This window comes from Podarcis pityusensis (assembly GCF_964106645.2).
Source record: "Podarcis pityusensis genome assembly, chromosome: 2".
In the NCBI taxonomy this organism is placed as follows: domain Eukaryota; kingdom Metazoa; phylum Chordata; class Lepidosauria; order Squamata; family Lacertidae; genus Podarcis; species Podarcis pityusensis.
This window is the reverse complement of record NC_138029.1, coordinates 93,125,352-93,139,069: the sequence shown is the minus strand read 5'-3', so window position 1 is coordinate 93,139,069 and position 13,718 is coordinate 93,125,352. Positions and strand designations below refer to the sequence as shown.

Here is a 13,718-nt window from a genome sequence, read left to right as displayed (position 1 = left end):
TTGGCTTGATGTTCAAGCAGTAGGCTGGTGTTTAAACTTCCTTTCCACCTGCCAGAGTGGCATTTCAGAGCAGCACCTTCAGACCAGGTTAGAGGGTGCTAAAAAACAAGCCCTCTAAACTGTTGAGGCTAGGAGGATGTTGTGTCTTGACCAATTATGTCAAAGAGAACAACAACTACCAGACTTTAGAAGACATCTGAAGGCAGCCCTATTTAGGGAAGCTTTTAATGTCGGATGCATTACTGTGTTTTGATATTTTGTTGGGGGCCGCCCAGAGTGGCTGGGGAGGCCCAGCCAGATGGGTGGGGTATAAATAATAATAATAATAATAATAATAATAATTATTATTATTATTATTATTATTATTATTATTATTATTAATTACTACTATTATTAGTATTATTATTAATCACAGCACCATTTTGCCTGCACAACATTTATTGTGGCACCAATAAATGCACAGTATACATCTCCACAAACAAATACATCCTCAAATATGGATGTTACATTATCTCTCAGCAAGGAGTCCAGGCACCAAAGACAACCCTTTCCTCCAGAACTCTGTCCATTTCACCTGTGGTCATAGAACCACTCCTTCCTGCTCTCACTCAAGGCAGCTATCCACCAACACCAAGCCATTCTTTTTACATTCACTGGTGCCAATGTTCTTTCAGCGTAGCATTGCTACTCATCATAGGAAGATGCACTATCACAAACATGTTGAGATAACCAAGCACTTTTTACCTGAAACCTCTGGAAATATATTTGGTCATAGCTGTTTAGACAACTTTTTTCTTGTTGATCGTCCCCCTTCTCTTCCTCCTATCTATTAGCTTTGGCCCATTCTCTTGATTACCCTCTTAAGGACAAATGAGAGGTGGTTTCTGGAAGGGCATCTCTTCTTATTTCTTTACAGGTAGTACAACATGACCCTTGTCGAGGTGGTGCGGGATATTGGAATAGCCTTTTTCGGTTCAAACATCTTGCCACTGGACACTACTTGGCTGCAGAGGTCAGTATCCCGAGAACCTTTTCCTTACGTGCTGCCTTCCTCCTTTGTTTTATAGGTACTGTTACTCAGGATAAGTACCGGGTAACTAAATTGAGACTTGGAAAGAATATCTTAATCTGAAGGGGTCGCAAGTTAGACAGCACAGACATTTCTTTGAATTAAGCTTGAAACAAACACTAAACTTTCTCCATAAGTGACTTTCTTACTATAGAGTTCTGTGGATGTTCTTTAATAAATAAGTGCCCTGAAAACTGTGATATCTTGAACTGGTTGATACAGTCACCTCAAAAAAGATGTTGTAGAGTTAGAAAAGGGCAGCCAAAATAATCAAGGGGGTGGAGCTATTCCGCTATGAGGAAAAGTTGCTGCCTTTGGGACTTTTCAGTTTAGAGAAAAGACGAGTGAGAGGTACCATAATACAAGTTTATAAAATGATGCATTGCATGGAGAAAGTGGATACAGAAAAGTTTTTCTCCCTCTCACATAACACTAAAACTTATCCGATGTAGCTGAATGTTGGAAGACTCAGGACAGATAAAAGGAAGTTCTTCTCATAGCACATAGTTAGTCAACGGAACGCTATCCGACGGAAGGCAGCCATGGGCCACCAACTTGGATGGCTTTAAAAGAGGATTAGACAAATTCATGGAGCCGCAAAGCTAGCGACAGTCACAATGGCTGCGTTCTACCTCCACTGTCAGAGGCAATATGCCTTTGAATACCACTTGCTGGGAATCACAAGTGGACAGAGATCTGTTGTATTCTTGTCCAGCTTGCAGGTTTCTCACGTGCATCTGGCTTGCCACTGTTAGAGCAGGATCCTGGACTTAGATGGGTCATTGGTCTGACCCAGCAAGCTCTTCCTATGTCCTGCACAAATTTGCTCATATTAAAGAGCTGAGCCAGCACACTACATTGATGGGTTTTTCTTTTTTCTTTTGCTTTAGCCTTGCAGTTGCTTAGCTTGCTTTTGTGAGTGGCTGGCCATAGCACGGCTATGAATTTTATGAATTTATTTATGCTCCAGAATAAAATTCATTGTGTACTGTGTTATAGATTTTGGGTGGGGGGAAAGCTAGTTGTTGTTTTGACCTGCTTGTGATTCTCTTCCATCAGGTAAATCCTGACTATGTGGAAGATTACCAGGAATGTCAGTCCTCAGTAAGTATAGGCAAGAGTATCCTCTTGCCTCTAATCAAGGGGTGCTGACCAGTGCTCAAATTATTGGGGGAGTGGAAGTTAAGGGGGTCCTTAACGAAATCCACAAACTCAACCCCTGCCTACCCCCCCAAATTTTAGCTAAATTATGCCCCTGATATGCTTCTAGAGTTTCTAAAGTAAGTCTATAAGGGGGCAGCACAAAAAATAAGGGGGCTAAGCCCCGCCTGCCCCCTGTAATTTGAGCACTGGTGTTGACACAGGCCCTGGTATGATTGGCAAGCATGTAGACAAATCAAAGCTTACTGTGCAATCCTAACCATGTCTACTCAGAAGTAAGTCCAATTAAATTCAGTGGGGCTTCCTCACTAAGCAGGGTTAGTATTGCAGCTTTTTGTTAACCTCTTAATTGATAAAGTATTTAATATGGCGTTTTCCACTGCTGCCTCCAGTGATACGGGGCTGTGGTAATCTTTAGTTACCTAGCTAAGGTAAGATACCTAGCTAATCAAATCTGCTATCCTTCTGCCTGCTGTAATCTCACCTTTATTTATCCAAGCATGTTATAAAGCCCTTCTTACACTTTGGTTAGAACAGTGTTTCTCTACCTTAGAAACAGGGAAACTATATCCCCTCCATTGAAATTGTAGTCACTCTCCACTCTTGCTTGTAATAAATGATGTGTATGTTGATAAGTTTCCAGAACAGTGAGCAAGCATTTTCTGTGCTGCATGACCAGAAAAAACAAGGAGCTGAATGTTCCCCACTCCTGACTTAGTCTTTCGGAAGTATGGTATATGCAGATGCTAATTGTCCTCCAGGCTGTAGGAGGTTGAAGGTCATGTATCCAATGTATGGATAATAGTGGGATGTGTGTGTCAGCGTTTGAATATGCCAAGCTAGCTGTTGCAGTTCGGAATGTTTATGTGGTGCAGGGAGCACATTGTGTGCGAATAGTGGAGGTGAAACTGCAGATCTTTGTCCGTGAATTGAGCGGCAGCATTTTCACAGGGTTCTAAGCACTTGGAAGTGAGATGCTGTAATTAAAGGACCTCAGGAAGTGTGTGTGTGTGTGTGTGTGTGTGTAGAAAGAGAGACAGAGAAAGTATATGTATAGATGCAGGAAATTGTATCCCATCTCCTGATTGAGGTTATTGTGTAGGACAGTGGGAGTGTCAGTAACCAGAAGGACATGATTTCAGTGCTAAATTAAGGAGACTTGTTCAGCTCTTTCAGAAACTATTAAAAGGTTTCTAATGGTGGTTTGTGCACAGCAAATCACAGAGGTGGGTATTCTGTGCTGTTCATTCGGTGCTGCTCGTTTACTGGCTGCAGGAATACATCAACAGAATGGGGGATGGAGGTGGTTTTAAGAGATACCTCTCTGCAGCCCCCTCCCCCCACATTTAGGACCTTCCATAGCAGATTTAGAGGGTTAGGGAGCCTTTAGGAGGCAGCACCGAAGATTAGCTCCCTCCCCTGTACTAATGACAGTTTCCTTCCTGGCAAACAGCATTGGATTACCACCCCAGGGCCCAGACAAGACTCTCTCCTATTTAGAGTTGTGAACTCTTGGGGAGGGCAGGGGAATTTGGAAAAGCCCTTCAGAACACTTACCAAAAAATTGTAACTGTTGAGAAAAAAAGACTGAGGAAGTTCAATAACATGTTAGTTTCATTACAAGGTTGCTGATTTTGGATAGTTTTTTAAAAAGAAATTTTGGGGTTTTCCCCTTTCTGTTTCTACATGCTAATGCTGTGAGAGATGCTTGTTTCTCATAGCTATTTCCAGCATTTTATCATGCTTTGCTTTCTGTAATAACACAGAACTTGGGGGACAGGAGGAGAAGTGGGGATGGGAATGCAACTATAAGCAGAAATTGTAAGTTGTTTTTGAACTGTTTTAAACACTCTGCTTTAATTGCTGTAACCTGCCCGTGGACTTTGCATGAAGGGTGGGTAAGTCATCACTGCAATCATCATTAATATGTCAAACCCAAATTCTATTTACAACTTAAGGTCCTGAAATGCATGATATAGGCTGCCACACAAAATAATGCTGTTCATATATTTTTTATATGGTTATGAAGAAGGGTCCTGCAGAGTGTTCAGAATACACACATGAAGCGCCCTAGCCCTGAACCTAAATATTAGTGAAGGGGGGAGGAATTAAAGTAGTTCCCTCTTTCCTTTGCTTCCACCCAAAACCCCTTTCCCCACTTTATAGCTGTGTTAAACAGGGTAAAGGTAAAGGGACCCCTGACCATTAGGTCCAGTTGCAGACGACTCTGGGGTTGCGGCACTCATCTCACTTTATTGGCTGAGGGAGCCGGCGTACAGCTTCTGGGTCATGTGGCCAGCATGACTAAGCCGCTTCTGGTGAACCAGAGCAGTGCACGGAAATGCCGTTTACCTTCCCGCCGGAGCGGTACCTATTTATCTACTTGCACTTTGACGTGTTTCGAACTGCTAGGTTGGCAGGAGTTAAACAGGGTAGATTCAGTCAATTCACCAAAGTGGTGCTGATCCAACTTACATCCATCTAAATATAGAACCCAGCTGCTTTTTCCTTGCAGCCAGCATCCCCTCCGTCATCAACATGTCTAATTTCCAACATTCCCCTGTCGGCTTACAATCTGACAACGCTAATTGAAGTTGAAATCAATCTGTAAAGCAGACAATGAAGGAACTGCTGAGAAAAGTGCTAACAAGTGAAGCAAGTCTATTTCATCCCCTCTGCTGAGAGTCAATCTGCCTTCAGCCATTCCATTCAGGCTGCATCCCAGCTGGTTGTTATAAGAAATGTAACTAAAAAAACCAGCTTTCTTAACTTACCCTTTTCTTCCTCCCTCCATATCACATTTTCCTTGTGTGTGTTTTATTTTAGATTAAATAAAAAAATCCTTCCAGTAGCACCTTTAAGACCAACTAAGTTAGTTCTTGGTATGAGCTTTCGTGTGCAAGCACACTTCTTCAGATACACTGAATTTTAGATTGTAAGCCTGAAAGCAGGGAGCTTTTTTTATTACTTTTGTAAGCCAATCTGGGAGCCCTTTTGGTTAGAGTGGGAGAAATGCTTCAAATAAGAAAGCAGAAACAGTGGAAGCTGGAAGAGGACTAAAGTATTTAGGTTCAGGAGAAGGAGGCTGTTGCAGCATGGTCCTTTTAATGAGAAGAACTAGCTTATTGAGGTTCAGCGATTGCTGCCTTATATGGCTGCCAGTTTCCTCATTTTCTTTTTTAGCTTCAACACATTTTGCTTGCACTACATGATGTAGGAAATGCTAAGTTTTTGTGAGGTCACTTTTGCGGTTGACAGATACTGTCAGAGTCTCCTCGGGAGGGAAAGAATAATTTAACAGGCCTGGTATTTTGCTTTATCAGTTTATTACCAGGGTTTGCTTTAAATCAAGTAAAATAGCAGGAATCCCAGGAATGCCTAATTTAACTTATTTCTCGACTGTAGTTCTTTGATATCCCTTCTGTGTAATCAGGGATTGCATCTGGGGGCTTGTGCACTCTGAGCATGATTTCCCACTGTCCAAGGGTGAGGGGACTTTGCTAGATGGGTGCTGAGCCACTAGGGTGCACAACAAGGTTGTCCACAGCATTTACATAATGCTATGGACTTTGGGGATAGGATGAGTTGTCTTGCCAGTAACTGTGTCACAAGGAAGAACCAGTAGGTCCCCATGATTGTGGCACAGGCCCATATGGCACTGCTGTGTTATCTTCTCCTCCTCTGTTACATATTACTCTAATACAGAAAAAGCAACATTCCAAAAGCCTTAAGGGGAAACTCTGTGCAAACCAATAAACAACTATGTTTCTTACACACACAGAGGGTGGAGGTCTTACATGCACAATTTCTTGCTTTTAACCACCAGATGGCGAGATTAGACCGTAAGCAAGATAAACACAGTGTGAGGCAAATTGATTTTTTTCCCTGTACAACAATGTAATGGTGTGTGTAAGAGAAAAGACGAGATGGTGGGGAGATGGTCGCTGGATACATAAGCATATAGTAAAATAAGACATCAAGGGCTCAGTCTCTTGCGCAGAAGGCATAATTTTGTCTTTTGGAACGTAACCCGAAAGGTTGAAATTTCCCACTTCCCTGAAGCTCCACTTCAACCAAATCAGGCTCCTTTAAGTTCTCTTCTTTTTGAACTAGAAATACCTGGCAGTGTACTCAGCAAGACATCGGGCCAAAATCTATACAGGTGATCTATGCTTCCCCTTCTAGATCTACATGTTACTGCTCCGTCCATACACTGCAAGGGCAGTTTGTGGTGCCTCAACTAAATTACCTCCCCTCACTCCAAACTCCACTTTTTGTAAGGGCCAGCTTTACCTTTCTTCATCTGATTTGTTCGGTGGTTTGAATTTTGCTTTTCCTTTGCCTCCTTTCACTTACAGCGCTGCGGAGTGCTTCTTCACTATGGTTTTCTTGGACAATATTTCTAGTTCATTGTGAGGTGCTTTTGTAGAAGGGATTGTTCACATTTTCTGTGGAGGAGTTGCAAGGGATTCAAGTTTGCCTCTAGGAAGATGCGTGGACGAGCCGCTTGCAGTTACTTATTTTATGTGCATGCACCCATAGAAACTGTTACTTCCGCCAAGTAAAAATCATATGCCTTTTTGTATTTAGGGTTGCTTTCTCGTAATTCAGCTTTCTAACAATATTTATTATTAATTAATTAATTAATTAATTAAATTTACATATCACCTTATAGCCACAGGTGGTCCAGCACCTTCATATTTCTTATAAAAATTGAAGAAAAGATAATTCATTCCCCCCCCCTTTGTATCCTTGGCCTTTCCAAGAACCTTCAGTTTTTTTAATTCATAAGATTTATTTTTAGTGGGAGGCAATTTCCACTATTTCCCCCCTTCTCTTTTCAGCCCTCTACACCACCTTTCATGCTCCTCCAGAGGGTCTCTCAACCCTCCAAGTAGATTTGTGTAGGCCTCTCCTTACACAAGCGGAATTCAGGGGTTAAGAGGATATCAACTTGCCCTTAAAACAATGAGAACAAATATGAATTAATTGTTGGTTGCCAAAACTTGGCAACTGTCATTTTGGTTGCCTAACTTGGGTAGAATTGTCCTTTCTAGGAGACTGAGGAGCTCTGGAAAAACCTAGGCTATGTCTTGGCTTCTCAGTGACTTTGACACAACCCAGCTTGATGGTTTACTGTTGCTTCTAAGTCTTCTGCCCAATTCTAGTTAACCCTATTAGATTGTGATGTGCAATTGAGTTCTTGTGCCTGTATCTATATTTGAAATGCTTCAGTTATAACCATGAGGTGCTCTGCCTTCCAGCCTGGGCAGGCAGCTTTGCAATGTTGATTTGATTTGCACTTTCTTCCACAGCTGGATCCTGACCAGGATGCAGCCAGAAGGGGCTTGCATAATACTCCAGAGAAGATGGCATACTCTTTAGTCTCTGTGCCTGAAGGAAATGATATCTCTTCCATCTTTGAGCTTGACCCCACTACTTTACGAGGGGGAGACAGCCTTGTCCCAAGGTACGATGTTACAAATGATGAAGGGGTCTGCAGCTGTTGTGAGACCACTTTAAAATGCCAGACCATTTGCTAGGCAGTCTTAGATAGCTGCGGCAGACGATTACAAAAGGCAGCACTTTTGCAGAAACGAATTGTGACTTATTTTCTAGTGCTTCCTTGATGTGTTTATGGCTAGGAAACAGCACTCTCCCAAAATCTGTGCCAGTGAGTTGGCCCCCCCCCCCCCCGGAATAGCTGAGGGCTGCAGGATGAAGCATTGCAGCTGCCAGCACAACGCTGGATCTCACCTTAAAAATACCCTGTCATGTTACACCTCTACAACTAGCATCCCATTTGTACCTGGGAAAGATCATTTGAAATAGTGAATCAGGCTTCATAGAAGTCATTACATACTGAATACCTGGCAATTTAAGACTTGGCTGCATGTCATATTCTAGTTGAAATAAAACCTTGCAAGGAAAAATTAAAAGGAGATTGAAAAGGTGTTGGTTTTTATTTGAAAAGTATTGGCTTACTGAGGAGCTTAATAATATAAATAATACCTGGTTCTTTTTAGGAACTCCTATGTCAGACTTAGACATTTGTGTACAAATACCTGGGTTCACAGCACAAATATCCCCATTGATAAAGAAGAAGAAAAACCTGTGATGCTTAAAGTAAGTCATGCAATGGAATCTCATCTGTATCTCATCTCTTCTGCTACCAGTAAAGCTATTTCAGAAAAGACACTGATGAACACAATTCTTATTTAGGACATGATTCACACAGCATTGCTTGGGCACAACGTCAGTCCATTATTAAAATGGAATAGTAGAAGAACATAAATGAACACTTTGCATCTTAAATTGAAAGAAATAAGTATCTCTTGGAAGACCTTGCAAAGGTTTTTGTGTATTAGGTATGATACTCATGCTGAGTGCTTGTCCATTTGTCTAACCACAAGTCCCTCTACTGTCTCAACACTTAAACCCTTATAGTAGCTAGTCTCTCATCCAATTATTTATTTCAAGCATTGGTGTACTGCTTTTCATCAGAAAAGATAAGAAAGTGGTTAACAAATCATCTTCCTCGTCCCCGCTGCTTTTTTCTGGTTTAGCACTAGAGGGAAAACAGAAGTCAGATCATAGCCCATAAAAAATAAAATAAAATCCAATGGATAATAGTAGAATATTCACTTTAAAAAACTGAAGAATCTGAAGCAATGAGTTTGGCTTGAACTATGATAATTAAAGACAATGGATTGCCTATTGTGGTAATGGAACTATTCCTACCACAATTTCACAATGATGTTTGGAGAACCTGAGCATTGTTTCCCTAGGGTCTTCTCTGTGAGATTGTGACTAAAATTGCCTTGTTTTTAAAGATTGGCACCTCTCCAGTAAAAGAAGACAAAGAAGCTTTTGCTATAGTACCAGTTTCTCCTGCAGAAGTCCGAGACTTGGATTTTGCAAATGACGCAAGCAAAGTATTGGGTTCCATTGCTGGCAAGTTGGAAAAGGGGACAATAACCCAGAATGAACGGAGGTAAGGAAAAATAATAATGCGAGCTTCTTAATGGAAAAAAGATGTTCTCCAACATAAGACGAAGGTTGAAAGACAGAGAAGGCAGCTTTGTTTACTTCATTCATTAATTTAATATTTAAGTTACTTATATACTGCTTTTCAGGTGGATGTCACAGAGTGGTACAGAAAAGGACCATTTGCAACAATATGCATCAAGTTATTTTTAGTTTTTAAAACATGCTAGGGATTGTTAGAAAAGGAGACAATAATAAAACTGTTACATATTGTAATGATCTTGCATGTGTTTCTTGTACCAATTTCCTTGATACCTATGAATTTAACAACCCCTCTCCTTCAAGAATTACTCAAAATATAACTTTGAACTTTTAAACGTAATACATTTTTGGGGTGGCTCTGAATACAGGGCTCTGTTTTTAATATGAGCATCTTTTCTTCATTGTAACTCAGTGGCTTGTATTTATTTTAAGAGGGTGATATGTTCACTATACATATTTTGGATTAACAGCTAGGATTTTCTTTAAAAACAAACAAACTGTAGGTCTGTTACAAAGTTGCTGGAAGATTTGGTATATTTTGTTACCGGTGGAACAAATTCTGGACAAGATGTGCTTGAAGTCATGTTCTCAAAGCCAAACAGAGAACGACAAAAGCTAATGAGAGAGCAAAATATTTTGAAACAGGTACAGTAAATTGTGTTTAATAAGGTTGTTTCTGATTACATAGATGTCACAAATAAATAGGTGATGGTCTGGACTTCTTGGGATAAGGGGCTTGTAAATAGAGATGCCAAAACATAAATCCCTGGCCAGAATCCCAGATTTCAGTTGAGAAGTATTTGTGAAATTGGACCCTGAATAAATGGGCGACAAAATATCAAATGTTGTTCAATGTAAGTTGTGAATAGTGGGGCAAAATATTTGAAGTTCACATCTACAGTGATGGGTGTATGCTAACTGGGGGAGAGAAGTTGAAGTCATAGTGAATATCTCTATGAAAAAGTGTCAACCCAGTGCATGACAGTAATGCCAGTGATTGTTCTTGTTGACTTCCTTGTTATGGTGTGAGCAAAACAAGCTATGATACTTGATTTGGGCATAACACTCAGCCAAGGAGTGTGGCTTATTGCTCCCGCGCATGTTAGGAGAGGAATGAAGTAAATCAATCTGGTCAATCTTGGTAAACCTTTAACCATGGTCTACAGTAACATGTGAACCAGCCCTTATATAACTGATTATAAGGGGAAGTTTGCTTGTCTGGTGTCATCTGCCATGCTCAGAAGTCTATTTTTAAAAATGCTAATTTGCATATGGATGGGGTTTAGCAGCTTGGCAATATAGGCTTCTCCGTCATGTGATTAGTTGCTGTAGGCAAGGATCCTGGCATGTAGACACGGCCTCTGGTGAAATGGAAGTGGCTGTCAGTAGATAGGATCACTTCAATCTCATAGTAAACCTAAGGCAAGGCTCTGTGTCGATGATATTCATGGTTCTAGTGCTGCAATGTTAATGCTGATTCATTTCTTCTTCCTTTCTAAAATAATTTGCCAGATATTCAAGCTATTACAAGCACCATTTACTGACTGTGGAGATGGACCAATGCTGAGACTAGAAGAACTTGGAGACCAACGCCACGCTCCTTTCAGACACATATGTCGGCTCTGTTACAGAGTTTTGAGACACTCCCAACAAGACTACAGGAAGAACCAGGTTAGCAAGGAGTTTGAGACAGTCTGGTGTGTTTCTAAAATGTAACCATAAAGGACAACTGAACTGCTTGGTATAAAGGCTTTTGAATCATTTACATTCTCTAGCCTCCCCACCACCACCCAATAATGATCAATAAGAATAATTGTTTGCTGTTAAACACAAACGGGAAAAAAATATGACTTACGCAAAGAACAATTGGGCTGATTGCAAACTAGAACTGCAAATCCAAGTTAGACCGGGCAGTTTATATGACAAAAGGATCATGCACACCCTGCTTTCAGTAGTCTTTTCTTAAAAACAAAAAATCACATCAAGAAATCAACATAAATGGATAATTTCACATTTCCTTTCACTCTAATGGTTTTTAAGGATGTAAGCATCTAGTTCTCTCTCTCTCTCTCTCTCTCTCTCTCTCTCTCTCTCTCTCTCTCTCTCTCCACCCCACCCACTTTCTCTTTGCAAGGAATATATAGCCAAGCAGTTTGGCTTTATGCAGAAGCAAATTGGGTATGACGTCTTGGCAGAAGACACCATAACAGCACTGCTCCATAATAACCGCAAGCTGTTGGAGAAGCACATTACTGCTGCTGAGATTGATACCTTTGTTAGCCTTGTAAGGAAAAACAGAGAGCCGAGGTAAGAGAAGACTCTTCCTTCTACTGCTTAGACAAAATAAACGGTGCATTAACACTCCTGTAGGTTTTCTGTAACTACCTGAACAATTTGTCAGTAGTCTGTTTTCATGCCTGCCTGGGTCTTTCTGCTCAGAGAAATTGACGCGCCAACAATGCTCGTGAGCTTTCCACACAATGTCATGAGTTGTAATGATGCACAAGGGGCGCAACATAAGTTATCGAAGGGATTATTGTTACAGGTAGGATGGGGTCATTATCAGTGCCTGTGCCCTGTGCTGTTGTCAGCAGACACCCAGTGAATACTTTTGGGGGCACCTACTTCTGTCCTGTGTTATAATGTCTGGATGCAGCCTAATGGGGTGAAATCTACTGCTGATTCAAAATTGAATAAACCCTGGTTTCGTGGAGTCATGATGAAACCTAGCCTTATGAAGAACAGTTGAGGAAGTTGGGTATGCTTAGCCTGTGAAAGAGGAGACTGAGAGGAGCTGTGATAGCCATCTTTAAATATCTAAAGGGCTGTCACATGAAAGATGAAGCAAGCTTGTTCTCTCCTGCTCTGGAGGGTAGGACCGGTGGTTGGTTTGCTTTTTTGAGGGGGGATACTCAAGGATATGTAGTCACAGCACCTTGGTTTTTCTTCAAATGTTAAAAGTGTGGCATTTGCTGCAACAACTTAATGGCTCTTTCTAAAGAAAGAGCACAGGGTAGGCCCAAACCAATGGATTCAAGGGAGATTCCAACTCAATACCACAAATAACTTTCTGACAGTATAAGCTGTTTGACAGTGGAATGCTCTCACTCAGGAGATGGTGGGCTCTCCTTCCTTGGATGTTTTTAAGCAGAGGTTGGATGGCCATCTGTCATAGCTGCTTTAGTTGAGATCCCTACGCTGCAGGGGGTTGGACTAGATGACCCCCGGGTCATCCCGGGTCTTCCAATTTTACAATTCTTTGATTTTATGATTTTTTAAAATATTTTTTTGTAGAAAAGGGGATTTTAAAAATGAGATGTCTGATGACAAGAAATGATTTGGTAGGTTAGGTGCATTCGGTAAGTTATTTGTTGCATACCCTAGGCCTTAATCTTTTGAGGACCTGGGGGGTTATATTTTATCACCTTCTTTAATACAGCTCTTTAGCATCTGAAACATTGTACAAAGTTTAATGGGCTTTGGCTTTCCCTCCCCATTAGGTTCTTGGATTACCTTTCAGATCTTTGTGTGTCCATGAACAAATCTATTCCGGTGACCCAGGAGCTGATTTGTAAAGCTGTGTTAAACCCGGCAAATGCAGACATACTCATTGAAACCAAGTAAGCTGAGATGTTTTTCAAGAACTTTCTTTTAGAAATAAGAAGATTGTAGCATTCTGAGCCTGACAATAATGACACATAAATTTTTCCCCCTCCAGTTTGGGGAAAATACAGATAATACGTAGATTATTATTTTTGATGGAACAATGGATTCTTCAACAAGCTTTTAATCCTAGAAGTAGGTGTGTTATGAAGTAGATTTAAAATGAACAAAAGCCTTTACCCTATGCCAAGGTGTGCTGTTGCCATTGTATGTAGTGTTGGCTGGTAGAAAATGGCTTTCTGATAACAAATAGAATAAACTTGTGTGGATTCATTAAGATATTTAATATAAATAATTGCTTTTCACTCTTGCTCAATTCTTAGACTGGTCCTGTCTCGGTTTGAATTTGAAGAGCTGTCGTCTGGAGAGAATTCATTGGAGGTTGGTGAGGATGAGGAAGAAGTCTGGTTATTCTGGAGAGACAGCAACAAAGAGGTCCGCAGTAAGAGTATCAGAGAGCTGGCTCAGGATGCTAAAGAAGGGCAGAAGGAAGACCGGGATGTGCTCAGCTACTACAGGTTAACACCGCAAGCGATATTTGGCTATGGCAGTGTAACCTGAAGTGTATAGACAACTGACTCTAGCTATTTGTAATGTTAACCAGCTTCTAGAAGACTTCAAGGTTCATTGATATAATTGGTTAAAGAGATAGCTCTCAAATGATGCTTTCCGTAACAACAGTTTCATACAGCTGTGATATTGGTTCTTTACAATCAAGCGGCATTTTTCACTGATCATTGGCAAAATTGGTTGTTCAAATCTACTTTTTTATTATAAACTCCTTAAAATTGTTCGG

At 40.8% G+C, this 13,718-nt stretch overlaps 1 protein-coding gene across 4 annotated transcripts in view; it reads left to right on the top strand.

Moving 5' to 3' along the window:
- Window positions 1-13,718, top strand: part of ITPR1 (inositol 1,4,5-trisphosphate receptor type 1) — a 216,347-nt gene that overhangs the window by 85,583 nt on the left and 117,046 nt on the right. For 3 of the 4 annotated variants that reach the window (XM_080995580.1, XM_080995579.1, XM_080995578.1), the window contains 10 exons: window positions 917-1,012; window positions 2,129-2,173; window positions 7,546-7,700; window positions 8,257-8,356; window positions 9,064-9,224; window positions 9,763-9,904; window positions 10,772-10,930; window positions 11,394-11,566; window positions 12,760-12,879; window positions 13,246-13,440. In XM_080995580.1, coding sequence (XP_080851706.1) covers window positions 917-1,012; window positions 2,129-2,173; window positions 7,546-7,700; window positions 8,257-8,356; window positions 9,064-9,224; window positions 9,763-9,904; window positions 10,772-10,930; window positions 11,394-11,566; window positions 12,760-12,879; window positions 13,246-13,440 — 1,346 coding nt within the window. The remainder of the gene's footprint in view (window positions 1-916; window positions 1,013-2,128; window positions 2,174-7,545; window positions 7,701-8,256; window positions 8,357-9,063; window positions 9,225-9,762; window positions 9,905-10,771; window positions 10,931-11,393; window positions 11,567-12,759; window positions 12,880-13,245; window positions 13,441-13,718) is intronic. The other variant, XM_080995581.1, reaches the window with a different exon arrangement.